Here is a 16671-nt window from a genome sequence, read left to right on the forward strand (position 1 = left end):
CTATATACGAAATAGGGTGCAGTTTGGGATGAATACAGGGGAACTCTGCAGCTTGTTATCTGTCCACATCACTATCAAAATATTTATCCACCCCAGCCTCTTAACAAGGAAGTCCATCGCCCAGTCTCCTGCTGTTTGCTGTCGGTGTGTTGAAGTGGGAGCCCCCTTGACAATGAAGAAGCAGGATTTGATTGAGGGTTTGATTGTGGAATGTGAACGTTCGGATACAACAGTGACTTGGCAGGACTTCAGTTAGTTCTACTGGGTGTTGGTGCTACCTAAAGGATGCCTACCTGGGTTTACCTACCTGGGGTTTACCTACCTGGGGTTTACGTACCTGGGGTTTACGTACCTGGGGTTTACCTACCTGGGGTTTACCTACCTGGGGTTTACCTACCTGGGGTTTACGTACCTGGGGTTTACGTACCTGGGGTTTACCTACCTGGGGTTTACCTACCTGGGGTTTACCTACCTGGGGTTTACCTACCTGGGGTTTACCTACCTGGGGTTTACCTACCTGGGGTTTACCTACCTGGGGTTTACATACCTGGGGTCACACATTGTTTAAGTTTTTTAGATTTTTGCTTAATTAGAAAAATATTCAAGGAACAAACGTATTTTATTATATGAGGTTAGATTCGAGGTGTGTCTGACAGTGATTATTGATATAAGACATGTTTTGGGGCCTGCTAGCTTTAGTTGTGGTTTTAATTCATCCTTGGTCTGACATGGTCTCTTTCTGTTTGTGTTCCCAGGGGCCCCGGACCCCACGGCAGGGGCCAGCATTGATGACGACAACTGCTGGCACCTGGATGAGGAGCAGGTCAGGGAGCAGGTCAAACTGTTCCTGTCCCAGGGAGGGTACTACGGCTCCGGGAAGCAGCTCAACTCCATGTTTGCCAAGGTACGTCTGTCCTGTCTGTCCTGTCTGTCCTGTCTGTCCTGTCTGTCTCTGCATACATGAATATTCAGTATCAAAATCCATCCCGGATGACTTACTGTATATTAATTCATGTTTTCTCTAGGTGCGAGAAATGCTGCGGATGCGTGACTCTAACGGTGCCAGGATGTTGACCCTGATCACGGAACAGTTCATGGCCGACCCTCGCCTCTCTCTGTGGCGGCAGCAGGGGACTGGCATGACGGACAAGTGTCGGCAGCTATGGGACGAACTGGGTAAGTCCCTCTCACTTCCTTAAATGTACAGTGTAGAGCTCCAATTTGCACAGAACAAATCAAATCAAATTTTATTTGTCACATGCGCCGAATACAACAGGTGTAGTAGACCTTACAGTAAAATGCTTACTTACAAGCCTTTAACCAACAATGCAGTTTTAAGAAAAATATGTGTAAAAATAAAAGTAACAAAATAATTAAAGAGCAGCAGTAAAATAACAATAACGAGGCTATATACAGGGGGGTACCGGTACAGAGTCAATGTGTGGGGGCACCGGTTAGTCGGGGTAATATGAGGTAACACAGATGATTATGAGTTGCTATTAGCGCATATGTTGTGGATTATAATGCGCTGCAGAAGGCTATAAATGCATACATAATGCATTATGAAGAGGGTATTGATAGGAAGTGTTTCTGACCAACTGTCTCATTGCTGCTTGGATGTTATTGATTTGGGCCAGTTGAAAAAAATATACCCTTGTCCAAAGCAGTGTGTGTCGTTTGCAGTTGGTCAGTTGGTTAGGTAGCAGGTAGTAAAGGTACATCTGAAAAACCTTTCAGCTCAAAGAGAAATTCCAAATGGAATGTGGCCTCACCACTTCAGTCAGCACATCTATGTAACTGTTACCTAACTGGAAAGCCACCATGATACACGTGATGGGAGGTATCTCTCTCGCCCCATGCATGCTGCCATAGCAGTGGATCAGTCAGTGCTGGAGTCAGTGAGTGTGATTGTGCAGCAGTCCAGCAGTGCATACATCGGGGTCAAGCACTCACCTCTATTGGGATTGCATGAAAAGGGCCGGGATCAATGGGGTTTTCAACCTCCCCGGTATTGATCGGAGAATTTAAAGGGGTCGATGACTGCAGATCCTGAGGTGGTTCATTGGAGAGCAACAGCAGAGCAGAGAGGTTTGCTGTGCCTCTCTCCCTCTTCAGGGACACACAACAGAACAGCAGAACCCTGGCTCAGGGGTAATGTTTAGTTACCGGGGAGCGACAGGACAGGGCTCTCTGATTGGCTAGGACTGCCACAGGATGATCACCAAAGCGGCCAATCAAAGGTGTTATTGTTGGGGGGGGTGCTTTAAAGCAACCGTGCTGTACTCTAGTAAGCTGTTAGTACCAGAAGCTGTCCGTGTGGTCAGCAGTGAGCTAACAAAGTGCTCTGAAATGAGGGTTTAAAGGTAGTGAGAAGGAGGGGGTGAATACTGGTAATTTGTTACCTTTATGATAGGAAGGAATGTGAGGGGTAAACTAGTTCAGTTCCCTTCCCTGAGTTTATGCTACTAAGGATCTGTCTTAACGTCCCAGTGCCTTTGTTTTAAAGATGTGACTTTAATACAGTCCAACCCGGACCACAACATACACTGTTAACTTTTATGACCCGTTCACAATATTACCATAGAAGAACGTGATCTTTCTATGGACCCTCTCCTCCACACCTAAATAGTCAAACGTTATTGGTTATTCCGCCCTTGACCTTTGCCCTTCCCCAGGTGCCCTGTGGGTGTGCATTGTGCTGAACCCGCACTGTAAGAGTGAGGAGAAGAGCGGCTGGCTTAAGCAGCTGAAGAAGTGGGGCGACATGGACATCTGTCCCCTGGAGGACGGCAACTACGGCAGTGAGTTGCCCAACATTACCAACGCTCTACCACAGAGCAACTTCGCCCAGGGTCAGTCGCAGTCTGGAGTCACATACATATAGAATGCACATATATAATATATTCACACTGTAAACTGTCACTAGAATGCATTTTATTTCCCAAACCATGATTCTGATACAGTGGTGAAGGTTGACTGTAGTTATCGTAGTAATCCTGAGTATATTGTACTCAAAGTACTCATCGATAGATGTCCATTGCTGAGTGTTACTATACAGTATGTCCTATGGACTGAGGTCTAACTTTCCCCTTCCGTCCCTCTCTGTGTGTCCCCCTCCAGACTCCCTGGCCCGGCCCAGACGGACAGTGTTCACGCGGGCCATGGAGGCCTGTGATCTCCACTGGCAGGACAGCCACCTGCAGAGGATCATCAGCTGTGACTACTACATGTCCCCAGCATACCAGAGAGAGGGAGAGAGTCTCCTCTTCAACCCCCAGGGCCTGCCTCTATGGCTAGGTGAGAATGAAATGGCCTGCTCAGTACACACTCTCAGCACTAGATATTATATTATATTAATTCAAGATGGTATCGGAAGGCCATCTCAGTATATTTATTAACACCACGTACACAGATGCATGTACGGACGCACACATGCTGGCCCAGCTCTTGGCAGGAGTTAAAGCCACGACGGTGGTGTGTTTTCCTATCTGTAACACCACCGCTTTTTTTTGTGTCATAAGCTTCCTTTAATTCCACTTCCACTGAATCCTGGAGCTGGAGTAAACAGCTTCTGGGGGAAGATTTGTCCTCATTCTGCACAACTTAAGCCTGGATAGAGGGAGTGGGTGTCTTCTGCTGAGGCTGCCGGCATGGGTGTGGTGTTGCTGAGCCACTGTCATGTGACTTGTGTTGTAGATCACGTCCCCACAGCGTGTGCGCGGGTCGATGCCCTGCGTTCCCATGGTTACCCCCGTGAGGCGCTGCGGTTGGGCGTGGCCATCATCAACACCCTCCGGCTGCAGCAGCACCGCCAGCTGGACATCTACAAGCACCAGAAGAAAGGTAACGCCCCCTTTGTTTTTCCTGGTTATGTGACCTGATGAGGGAAAGACTGAGCCCAACGTAACAGAATGACTACGTTCGATTTTTTATACAGTGTTTGATCTTGTTGTAACCCTGTTGTGTTCCTGTGTGTGTCAGAGCTGCTTCAGAGGGGGACAACCAGCACTACTAACCTGGAGGGCTGGGTGGGACACCCCCTGGATCCCATCGGCTGTCTGTTCACCACCCTCACTGAGACCTGCCGGGTGGAAGACGACAACGCTATGGACACTGGAGGTACGCATCTGGCCAAGCCCTGTCTAGGCAACATTTACAGTCCTCGTCAATCAAACTGGTAAAAATGAGGTCAGTCCAATAACCACAGCTGATCAAGGCCATCCCCTGGTAAAGTCACCCATATAGAACAGTCCCATACAGTTTGGCAGAGGCCAAGGCAACTAGCACCGATTTCACTCTTAAACCCCCCCCCCCCCCCCCCCCCCCCCCCCACACACAGAGGTGGAACATGAATAAAATCAATCACCATTTGCATTCCATACATCCTTTAGCCCAGCCAAACAGAGATCAGGAATTTGGTACCGCCTATACTGACAAACCTACAGGGAGGCATTGTGTGCTGGAACAATACTGGCGAGTGGTACGGTGAGGGGGCTAGAGAGAGAGACAGAGAGAGTGTGTGTTAGAGAGACACAGAGAGAGAGGGAGAGTGTGTGGATTATAACTTATAGGGTCATCTTCAGTCCTTTGTTTGACTCTGGTGAGCAGCTGGAAACATCTGGTAGGGGGGCAGGGTTTAACTTGAATTCTGACCAATCAGGGGTCTTTACACATCAGAACCAACAACAGCAGCTGCAGCTGGCCAGAAGAGTCAGAGCCATAACAGTGGAAAGAGGAAAACACGGAGGCTATCATGGTTACAGTATGAGAACTAACCCGGGCAGCAAAGGGATTCCACATGGTTAAATCCACCTTGGAGCTGATCTCACACATGCCAAAAAGCCTAGAAGCCCAAGGCTTACATCCAATGGACGTTCCATTGGAGAAGAGATGTTGTTTGATCCAGCGGCATGATTGGAGAATCCTGATACCCCCCCCCCCCCCGTAATAAACAGGATTTTTGTAGAGAGGGAGGAATAATTTGCCAGGGGGATTTAAGTGTGAGCCTCCCGTGGGTTGGGTCTGAGTCCTTGTCAGCAGATGTTAGTGTTTTTCCGGGACCTCAGGGACACCTCTCTCTCTGTGGTGCTGCCTGGCATCCACAGCTGCCTGTGTGAGAGACTGGGAGCTAGAGAGAGAGGCTCCTGTCTGTGTCAGCTGCTCTCCATACCCAGCACCTTTCACCCCCCCCCCCCCCCCCCCCCCCCAATAAAAATAAACTAGGCAGCCATTTTGGATTATTGTTAGCATCTAGCAATATCTCATAATCCTGCTCGACCGCCATTGCAAACCGTTTGAATAAAAGTTTAATAAAGTAGAATGGAATCTCACTTCCATGACCATCCCTGTAAACTAAAAACCTCTCTTCGTCAGACTCTGGAGAGCACAAGCCACCGGTGTACCACCACGTGCCTGTGTGGGGTTGCCCAGATGGTGGGGAGTCCTACCTGGCGCTGGCCCTGGAGGTGGCGCTGATGGGCATGGGGCAGCAGAGGGTGATGCCCGAGGGCCTCTATGCCCAGGACAAGGTGTGTCGGAACGAGGAGCAGATTGTGGCCAAGCTGCAGGAGATGGAGCTGGATGATCTGCTGGTCCAGACGCTGAGGAAACAGGCTATACTCCTACTGGAAGGTATTAAGACAAGTTTCATTTTATTATTGTCCTTTGCTCATCTCATTTCATCCTTTATCTCTTTTCTGTTCCCTTCAATCTCCCTCTCTCTTTGTCTCACTTATCCTCCCTCACTCTCCTGTTCTATTCTTTCACCCTCCGTCTCCCTCTCTCTATCTGCCCTGCTTGCTGCCTCTCCTTCCTCCCCTTCTCCCTTCCTCTTTTCCTCTCACACTATCTCTTTAGCTCTCCCATCCCATCCCATCCCTCCCACCTGGCTCCCCTCCACAGATCCTGCCTCGCAACACTCAGCTGAAAATGGATCTCAACCCTGGCCTTTCCCACCACGTCTATCCCCTTCCTTCCCTTTCCACATGCTAGCCCACCCCCATCTTGGGTTTTGGGGAACGTTAGCTGTGTAACCCTAGAGCAGACATCTGTCTTGCTGCTAGGGAAGAGAGATTTTGTTAATGCCCAATGGGCAGTGAGTGTGTGGTTTCCGGTTTGCTCTCGCCCCCATCAGGTTGAGAGAGGTATAACCTCATATTGCTGTTATTCACTGCTCTACTTTCATGGTTTGTTTAAACCGGTAGACTTTGACTATTCACCAAGAAACGGAGCCAAATCAGAAAGGGAAGATTCCCTGTTCAGGTGTGTGTATGTAGCTGGACAATTCTGATGTATTGTGTCTGTCCGTCCGTCTCTGTTCAGGAGGTCCCTTCAGTGGCCTTGGTGATGTCATCCACAGGGAGAGTGTTCCCATGCACACCTTTGCCAAGTACCTGTTCTCAGCCCTGCTGCCCCACGACGCAGACCTGGCCTACAAACTAGCATTGAAGGCCATGAGGTGAGACCCCAAAAAACCTTCTATCATGTATTCCAAAAACAGAACATATGAATCCTGAAGGTTGAAGTAAGTTGTAAAATAATATTGAATTGAATATAATTTTACAACATTCAGGATTTTATCACATTTTACGATCAAAATAGTGTGATCCTCCTACCTTGCTGCAACAGTGTGTGTCTGAGAAAGGTCTATTTGTACCTTGTTTTGAAGGATGAATCCCTATGACTGGATAATCCCCATTTGCCTTGCAGAGCCATTATCCCACTGAGGCTCCTCGGGGTCCCGGCTAACACACAATCAATAACACGGCTTAGAGCTGCACACACACGGTGCATATGTAGACTTCGTGAGCAGAGAACTCTAATGCAGCTATACAGCCTTGAGATTGGATGAGCCAGCGTTAATCTGAGGATGATACCTATAATCATGCTGTAGACCAGGGATGGGCAACTATGATGGGGGTGGGGGCCACAACAAAACTGAAGTCATCATGGGGGGGTTCAGTGCCTCGTGGGTCTGCGTACCCACATCCATACACACATATGCAGTCAGAGCCAGCCCTTGCCTTTTGGGGGGCATAAAGTGAAATGTTGATAGCTGACTAGACTCATTTATTCAATCATTTTAAAAAAATGCTATCTGGCATGGGCTAATTAATGACTGTCAGTGACTGAGATAACAAGAGAAAAACTGCTGATGCACAATCAAATTGTTTATTCTACTATTCTAACTCAACGGTAAGTTGAGACCCTGACTGAGTTCCTAAACAAACTCAGTCGGGTTGATCCGTGGGCCTACGAAAGGGGTGCGGGCCACCAGGTGCCCATTTTGAATAGGAAACATTTTCTTAGTAGTCATAACTCATCTAATCACTGTCTCCTCTCACTGTCTGTCTGTACCCTCTAGGCTCCCTGTGTTAGAGTCGATGGCGCCCTCGGGAGACTTGGGTCACCCCCACCATGGCATCAGCATTGTGCCCAGCCGATATCCCCGCTGGTTCACCCTGGGCCACCTGGAGTCTCAGCAGTGTGAACTGGCCTCTACCATGCTCACCGCAGCCAAAGGTCAGCTCTACTTACATACACACAGACATGCCCCTCTCCACCACTACAGAACACCACATACAAACTGTTGGATGAGAAATGTTTTGGGATCTAATGTTGTGTTTGTACCTCCAGGAGATATGTTGAGATTGCGGACGGTGCTGGAGGCCATCCAGAAGAACATCCACTCCTCCTCCCTCATCTTCAAACTGGCCCAGGATGCCTTCAAGATCGCAACTCCGGCTGACAACCCCCCAGACATCACCCTGCTCAATGTAGCTCTGGAACTGGGCTTGCAGGTACTGTGGGATAGCTAGTAGGGGGTGGGGGGGTGCATGTGCACAGGGATGTCTTGGATGAAATGTGCTGGTGGGTAAGTGTTGAATTGCTGTGCGGTCTGTCTTTTCTAACATGCCTCAATGCGTGTCTCTCTCTCTGCAGGTGATGAGGATGACCCTCTCCACTCTGAACTGGAGACGCAGGGAGATGGTGCGCTGGCTGGTCACCTGTGCTACAGAGGTGGGTCTGCGAGCGCTGGTGAGCATCCTCCAGAGCTGGTACACCCTGTTCACCCCCACCGAGGCCACCAGCATCGTAGCAGCTACTGTCATGTCCCACAACACCATCCTGCGCCTCAGCCTGGACTACCCCCAGAGAGAGGAGCTGGCTAGCTGCGCCCGGACCCTGGCCCTGCAGTGTTCCATGAAGGACCCCCAGAACTGCGCCCTCTCGGCCCTCACGCTCTGCGAGAAGGACCACATCGCTTTCGAGACGGCCTACCAGATCGTCATCGATGCCGCCTCCACAGGCATGACGTACTCTCAGCTGTTCACCATCGCCCGCTACATGGAGCACCGCGGCTACCCGCTCCGAGCCTTCAAGCTGGCCTCGCTGGCCATGACCCACCTCAACCTGGCCTACAACCAGGACACCCACCCGGCCATCAACGACGTGCTCTGGGCCTGCGCCCTGTCCCACTCGCTGGGCAAGAACGAGCTGGCCGCCATCATCCCCCTGGTGGTGAAGAGCGTGCACTGCGCCACCGTGCTCTCGGACATCCTGCGTCGCTGCACCATGACGGCCCCGGGCCTGGCCGGTATCCCCGGGCGACGGAACTCTGGGAAGCTCATGTCCACGGACAAGGCTCCGCTCCGGCAGCTGCTGGACGCCACTATCAGCGCCTACATCAACACCACCCACTCCCGACTCACTCACATCAGCCCCAGACACTACGGAGAGTTCATAGAGTTCCTTAGTAAGGCCAGAGAGACCTTCCTACTGGCCCAGGACGGACACATCCAGTTTGCCCAGTTTATAGACAACCTCAAACAGATCTACAAGGGCAAGAAGAAACTCATGATGTTGGTACGGGAACGCTTCGGCTGAACCCCAACAGGACAGGCAATATAGGGATCTGCTTTTAGTACTACTTACTCATTTATTTAAGTTTTCATACATTTTCTCTTTTTTTGTCATTCTTGTGGCAATTTCTGTATGTCTGTTTTTGTTTTTGTCTTTTTATTTTCTCGTGGGCAACAACCACTGTTTATTTTAGTATGATAAAGATTGTGATGATGATGATGATAAAATCGTTGAGGTGGCACATAATGAAAAACCAAATGATGCATGGGGTGTTTTGAGCCAGGGAATGTCTGCTGTGTGGAGTTACTAGTGGGTTTTGAAGGAGTGAGAACTTGTCATTCCAAAAACCAGAGATGTGGACTTATTCACGTGACTTGGACTTGAGTACTACTCTAGTCACACATTTTGAGACTTGACAACAAGAAAAAACACTTTGACTGGAACGTCTATGACTCGTGACTTAACTTGGACTTCAACTGTATGACTGGAGAGACTAGATTCGTCATCTCAGCCACTATGTTAGGCTATCTGTCCTTTATATCGGAGTGCTGCAGGTTCTGTGCGTTCTGTGTCTTGACCAATCAGATTGACAGAAATCACAGGTTGCGCAGGCCGGGCACAAAGCACTTCCTCTAGCAAAGCTCGCGCCGCTCCGCTGTCCTCCGATATTTATTTAGCAAACGTAACAACACAACACTCCTGACATACACAAGCAAGAACTCTTCACAGAAATGTTGCAGCAGCCTACACCTAAAATGTATGGGAAGAAAATGAGTCTGATCAACTAGGCTACTGATAACAAGCGCAGCTGCATAGGCTACAGCCAATGCGCCCTGTCCCCCTTTGCCCTCTGGCCAGGGTAAACGAAGTGGTTTTGTTATGTAGCCTATGTATAGCCTGTTCATTTATGTTACGAGAAAATGTGAATGTGATCAAATTTGGTTTAGGCTATATTCAAACTTGGGCTGGCTGGCTAGACTACTGGCTAGACTACCTTGACCTTTTCAATTAACTGAAATTAATCAAACAACAAAATACTGATTACATAAATATACTGAGTGAGTTACTTTTTAATTACAGTTGCATAGGCCTATACGATGCAAACCTGCATAAAGCAAGCTCAGCGCTGTGAGTTCTATTGTCCAATTGCAGGGGTTGTGTCTGTGTAAAGGAATGTTGTAAAATCTAATTAATATTAACAAGTACAAGGTTTCTGCAGTTTGACAGGGTTTTCATCCTCCCTAGGGCCAGGAGTTTTTCCAGAAATGTTAAAACCGTGTGACCTGTTTAGAACATATCTGTATACCTAGGTGGCAGTTAGCCTAGTGGTTAAGCGCATTGGGCCATAAACTGAAAGGTCATTGGTTCGAATCCCTGAGCTGACTAGGTGAAAAATCTGTTGATGTGCCCTTCAGCAAGGCACTTAACCCTAATTGCTCTGATGGTCTGCTAAATTACAGAAACGGTCCCACTTCCATATGAATACCTTTTTACAACTACTAATTAATCACTTTCAGACACTGTCAGGGTCCTGATTTATACCTGGTTAGATTACCGGATTAGGAAAAGCTCCAGGCCCCCGGGAAAATAATTTGCCCCACCACTCTGGGACCTGTGGTGCGCCTCTGCATCAGGGCCTCATAGGTCCCAAAAATCATTGCATGTGGGTCCAAAATCACTGATGCATTGCAGTTGCAATGAAATTGGGATAAACCACTTAATAATTGATTTAAAGACTCAAAACTCTAAATTAGGAACCTGAGCTGTGGAACTTGCCCATTATTATTTGTGACTTGACTCGAAGGTTAAGACTTGAGACTTGCTTAGGACTTGTGACTTGGTTCCATCTCTACCAAAAACACTGAAGCACATACTGTCCTACCTCGATCGTATTCCAAGGACCAGCTTTAAACTTTCCCTGTTAAAAGGCCTCGTTTTAAGGCATTATGTTTGGAGGAGGTGGAATGCTGAACTTAGATGTGTATCCCACGGCCCAGTGCCCTAAATCTACCAGATTCATCAGGCACATACAGAGTCCTCAGACTTGACCAAGCCTCTCACCCTCTCCCACATGTATTCTCCTCCTTCCTTGGGTGTAGCCTGATCGATTTGTCTGGTATCTTGTATTATTTCTAGCGAAGGTACCTTTCAAAAAGAGTGAAGCGTACAGAGAGAGAGCCGTGTTGCTTCAGATTGGTATTTGGATTAGATCACGGCGAGATTGATTGACTGGCCTTGTTGCCTGAGAACGATACTGCCACTGTGGATCTTAGACTGTGAGGTGGAGTGCCTGGTGTTGTCAGGATTTGGGGTTGTAACATACATGTTGAAATACCATTGCTGAAAAACATCTCGTATCTTTCATAGCAAAACGTGTATGAACGTGTACTTTTAAACAACATGCGTTGGTGTAGCCAGTTGGTGTTTAATATTCCACATACAACCCTAACTATAAGTATCAACGTCTCAGACCCTGTGGGAAAGTGTTTTTGATATGGCAGTGACCGCTTGAAATTTTGCAGTAGTCCTATTGTTATACAAGCAATTGACACATTTCATGTACTCAACACCATTCTGTCTGCTTGAGCAATTATTTATCGATCATTAAAATAATCTGTGTGTGAATGAATACTATTAATACAGACATAGACAGCATATAATTATATTTAATATACAAAAATAGGAATATTAGACAGAAGACACATTTTGAGGCTATGAAAACCGTTCCATGTCAGCTTCCACATTCCATTGTTGCCACCTCTACCAAGCTCGGCAGGTGGCATGGGGTTGCAGATGCACTCTCTGTCTGGAGCTGGGGTTTGAAGTACTGTGGTAAAGAAAGGATGACGAAAAACACAATAAAAGAGACGAGATGCTTAACTCAGTTCTCAGGGAATCACTTCAAGAAACAAAAACAAAAAAGTAGTAGCATAAGCATTTAAGATATTGTAAATATAAAAGTGTCAATTCAGAAAATTGTAAAGTTATAATTATTTATGATAACTGTATGTTTTAGTTTTTTGGGATACTTGAATTTGTTGTGGGCTGGGAATGTGATGACAGTTAGACGAAAAGACTTCAAGACATTTCTCAGGTGCTCCTGTGTACATTTTTTTTGAATTTTTGTTTAAATGTTTTATTTGTATGTTTTGTTTAGTTTTTGCAACGTGTTTTCTAAGAGGAAGCATGTCATTTCTAAATTTGGGGGGGAAAAGAAGGCATACCATTGTGTACAGAAAGCAACCTGACTATGCAGAAACCACTTGATGGTTTGGTCCCCTTCTCCGGAGTCACCCAGACGAATGTCTGAGGGGGGCTAGCCACTATCCTAGAGGGGACAGACAAGGCACGACACGGCATGTTTGTATTTGTACCGAGCCTGCACATGCTGCAAATTGGGACAGACTTTGCCTTTGACCGATCAATGTACGATTACTTTCTTTGGACTTAAGCCTTTAGTGTCTTCTCAAAGTACCTGTGTCAGGGCCTGACATGGCAATGAGAGTTTAGGGAGAACAACAGTCCAAAAGATATGAAAATAAAACCCTGCATGCCCTACACTAAGGAAGGAACTGGCAGATAATATGAATGAGGGTGTCTGTGTCCCCCCCCCCCCCCCATCCCCCCCAATCATCCTCTCTTATATTTCTTCGTGCTTTTAAGCCTATTCAGTTCAATTTACCTGAACGACCACGGCCATGCTCTGAACCATTCTATTAAACCCTTATTGAGCATTTGAGTTATTGTTCTCCTTCTTTGCTTCCATTGCTGGTCTTAATTCCTTTAATAAAATATTTTCTTTAGCTTTTGCAGCATCCTCTGTTTTTTCATTCACTAGCTACCGCACTACTTGAACCTGAGATTTGTGAGTTACAAGGAGAGGACGAAACAAGCATTTTTTTCAAATGTAAGGGAGATGCTTGCATTTTTACAGACTATTGCAGGTTAATGTAAAGCTGCCTGTTATATACACACTTCAAACAACAAGCATTTTCCTATCGCTGAAGTAGTTGGTCCTACGGCATTGAAAAGAAAAAAAAAATGGAGAAAAAACTCCTCTGGCTTAATTTCTTTCTTTCCCATACTCGTTGTCTATATGTGTTAACTGTACCAGTGTTTTCACCTGTCCCTAGAATTTAGAAGGAAATAATAATCGCTGGTAGAGCTTGTTCACTAGTTCATCTACTGTTTGATTTTGATTTAAGGGAAAGTGTTTGTTGCCTCTTTGTGCTACTGATTTATATAAAAGGTATCCAGTATTTGTTGCCACAAAAGTATAGTTCATCAACACTTTTTGTTTGTGCAACCTCTTGAGCAAATGTCTTTCAAACAAAAATGTATTACTATTTATGTAACGCTACTACCATTTTATATCATTTGTGTTGGAATCTCAGTGCTTTTCTATGAATAAAGTGTGAAACACGTATATTGACTCCTGCTACTTTCTGAGAACTTGCTTCTCTCAGATGTTGCTCAATTAGTATATCAATAATACATAAGAAGGGAACACTTCAGGTAGGTTATGCAATTATCCAATTAGTAATGCCACACATGTAGTTTACCAGACTTTACAACAACACTCTTCTGAGAAGGGATCAGATACGAGTATCACTGTTTATGTGTAGCTCTGATTTCTCCTCTAAGACACTTTCTCAGCTCATTGCAATTCTCATTCATTAGGGAATTCACAGAGCTAAACCTGTGAATCAGGTCATAAAGAATCCTAAGTGTGTATGTGAGAGACAGGCAGCACATCTCCAGCCCAGATTGATTGCCTCCGTAAATGAGCTTATTAATTATCGCAGCAGACGGCTCACAACTGTCTGATTCACATTCTATTCTCAATATAACACCCCAACACTACCACAATCTGTTCAATTACTGCACCTCACCCCCCTCCTACATATGGAATAGGACTGACTGTGAATTCCATAAATCCCTTTTAGGTTGATCTGGACTGATATTGAACGTGTTGACTGACCGGTTCGTATAGCTCTACTGTTAACCTAACAATCTTTTCTAGAGGATTGTGTTTTTTTCTCCTCTGGCTTTCTGCTGCTGTAGGAGCCAATCTGTTACACTGTAAACACCATGCAGACCAAACTACACAGCTTCTCCCCTGCATTATCCAGGGGGGAGTGCTTCACAGATGGGCTCCGTCGTTGTGTTTTGGACAGGGAGCACAGAGTAGGTTCACTCTTGAGAGAAGCAGCCAGAGAGCGAGAGAAAGAGAGCGGCTGCCTTGCCTGGCAGGCCAGCACAGCAGAGTGGATGAAATGTGGAGCGGATGGGCCCGGCTCCATTGGGGAGTATTTGTGTTCCTGTAGAGGGGGCTGATTTAGCTGAAGTGGCATGTAGGGAAGAGACAGATGAGTAATTGGCTTCCCCACCTTGCTGTGTGGTTACTGCTGAGGCTGTCAGCTGGGGGAGAGAGAGCAGGCATTGAGGTGAGACGAACACTGGACTGCACAGACAGAGCAACAGATTGCTTATGTGGTCCTGAAGGCAGGTGCTTCGTTTGAACAATAGGGCTGAGCTGTATGTTCATTAGTAGACAATTGGTCGACCCCAGCAAGACCGACAGGGTGAGGAAATTGCCCCGGTGGTCAACTCCACCTCCAAATATGCACAAAATCATGCCCTGAGAGCACACTGTGTACCAACTGGTTGGCAGTTGTCTGTTAAAAAGTTATCTCTCTGCACCTTGGATGGCAGGTTGTGCTGTCAGCGTTATCTCGTTCTTCAGGGAGCTGATTTGGAGAGCTTTGTTCTGCCACTCTGACTTCCCAGAATCCCTCAATCATTTGGGTGTGTGAGGAGCTGGGCAGGGAGGGTTGGTGGGGTGAGGAAAGGATTGGGGGGAGTTTGGTGAAGAGCTAACAGAAAGGGGGGAGGAACTGCAATAGCCCTATGATTCCATCCATTCCAAACTATTCTTTGCATCCTTTTGGATTGGATTGAATTCTATAATGAGAAATGCTGGGGTGTGGGGGGAGATCCCTGTGGTCTCAGCTGTGGAAAGGGAATGAGGGTTACCTAGTCAGTTGTTCAACTGAATTCATTCAACTGAAATGTGTCTTCCGAACAATAGAGATGATGGTGATGGATGAGTCAAGGCTGGAGCACAGGGAGTTAGGCTCCCTCTGATAGTGGAGATGGATTACACAGACACATCTACCTCCATGTACTGATAATGTGACTGGAGCAAACAGCACATATACACTCTGACCTATTTCAGGCTTTCTGGTCTCTAAAGCTAGGGTGACTGACTGACAAGCATATTTTTTTCATCATCCACTTTGTTTAATGGCACGATTCAAACAGTGTGGATCTATTAAAATCAAATCGAATTGTATTTGTCATCGAATACAACAGGTGTAGACTTTACTTACGAGCCCTTTCCCAACAATGCAGAGTTAAAAAGTAAGAAAAATATAAATAAAAAACCGAAATACTAACACAATAAAAACAATAACGAGGCTATATACAAGAGGTACCGAGTCAATGTGCAGGGGTACGAGGTAGTTGAGGTCATTCAGAATGTAAACGTTGGTAGAGGAAAAAGGCAATGAGGATATATAATAAACAGACTAACAGCAGCGTATGTGAAGAGTGAAAGTGTGTGTGTCTGGCGTCAATATGCATGTGTGAGTGATTGTAGTGTGCGTTGGAGTATCAGTCCAGTGAGTATGCAGAGTGGATGCAACAACAAAAAAAGGGTGTCAATGCAAATAGTCCGGGTAGCCATTTGATGAACTGTTCAGCAGTCTTCTGACTTGGGAGTAGAAGCTGTCCAGGAGCCTTTTGGTCCCAGACTTGGCGCTCCGGTACCGCTTGTCCTGCGGTAGCAGAGAGAACAGTCTATGACTTGGGTGACTGGAGTCTCTGACAATTTTTAGGGCCTTCCTCTGACACTGCTTGGTATATTACACGTTAGTCTACCGTTTACAAGGCAGTGACCTTGACACAATGAAGTGTACATGTCAGTGGCTTTTCAAAAGCACTAGTCCCAAGATGGATTACACAGGGCAGTGCAGATAGCGTCACCATCACATTGCCACAAAATATTGTCTTCACTTTTTCTACAGCGGCTACAGTAACATTGGTGCCAGCCTGCGACTCCTCACTTATATACAGTCAGAAGTCTGGTTTGGGTTTCTCCATTGCCCTATGTTAATATTTCAAATCAATCACAAAGGCAACCCATACCCTCCCATCTGATAAAGCTCTGATAGTACCAGTCCCTGACAAATGATGTAAAGCCTGCTGTCTCCAGGAGAAGATTGGATTTTCAGGTCTGCTGATTTGCTGCGAGATTGAGCCTGAGTCCCCCCCACCTCAATCCATCCCCCTGGTCTTCTTCGTAAGGAGACCTTGGGGGATTGAGCTTTTTTTAAGCACACGATTCATTGTTGCAATTAAAAATAATGCCTGAAAACCCCATGAGGTAACACACACACACAAACACAAACATATACACACTTTTATACAAATACATACAAAACATATACACACTTCTAGAAGAAACAATAAACCATAGCCTTGCTATTTGTCCTTAAACAACAAAGCGTTGAGTGACAGCATCTTGAGTCCTATGGCCTTAATTTATATTTTATTTGTCTTTATTTTCCCAGCGGTTTACAGGCAACAGCCCCTCACAACACAATCAAGGTCAGTCTAATCCTGCATCGTGACAACGTGTTGTCTGTCTCCAAATGAAAAGGAGAGCGCCGCCGCCACGTCAGGTGCTGCTTGAGTGTCGTCCATCCAACCAGGAGCCTCCTGAACCGCTTCCCCAAGCCATGTTTC

The 16671-nt window shown here is 46.5% G+C and overlaps 1 protein-coding gene across 2 annotated transcripts in view; it reads left to right on the forward strand.

The window, feature by feature from the left end:
* LOC129824042 (zinc finger SWIM domain-containing protein 5-like) overlaps positions 1-13288 on the forward strand; it is a 49061-nt gene extending 35773 nt beyond the window's left edge. Inside the window, exons 3-13 of one of the 2 annotated variants that reach the window (XM_055883321.1) lie at positions 756-904; positions 1026-1176; positions 2676-2852; positions 3121-3297; positions 3697-3843; positions 3982-4119; positions 5374-5631; positions 6322-6457; positions 7364-7521; positions 7636-7799; positions 7942-13288. In XM_055883321.1, the coding sequence (XP_055739296.1) occupies positions 756-904; positions 1026-1176; positions 2676-2852; positions 3121-3297; positions 3697-3843; positions 3982-4119; positions 5374-5631; positions 6322-6457; positions 7364-7521; positions 7636-7799; positions 7942-8886 (2600 nt within the window). In that variant the 3' untranslated portion in view covers positions 8887-13288. The remainder of the gene's footprint in view (positions 1-755; positions 905-1025; positions 1177-2675; positions 2853-3120; positions 3298-3696; positions 3844-3981; positions 4120-5373; positions 5632-6321; positions 6458-7363; positions 7522-7635; positions 7800-7941) is intronic. The other variant, XM_055883322.1, reaches the window with a different exon arrangement.
* The last annotated feature ends 3383 nt before the right edge of the window (positions 13289-16671 follow it).

Source organism: Salvelinus fontinalis, chromosome 26 (genome assembly GCF_029448725.1).
Source record: "Salvelinus fontinalis isolate EN_2023a chromosome 26, ASM2944872v1, whole genome shotgun sequence".
Classification (NCBI taxonomy): Eukaryota; Metazoa; Chordata; class Actinopteri; order Salmoniformes; family Salmonidae; genus Salvelinus; species Salvelinus fontinalis.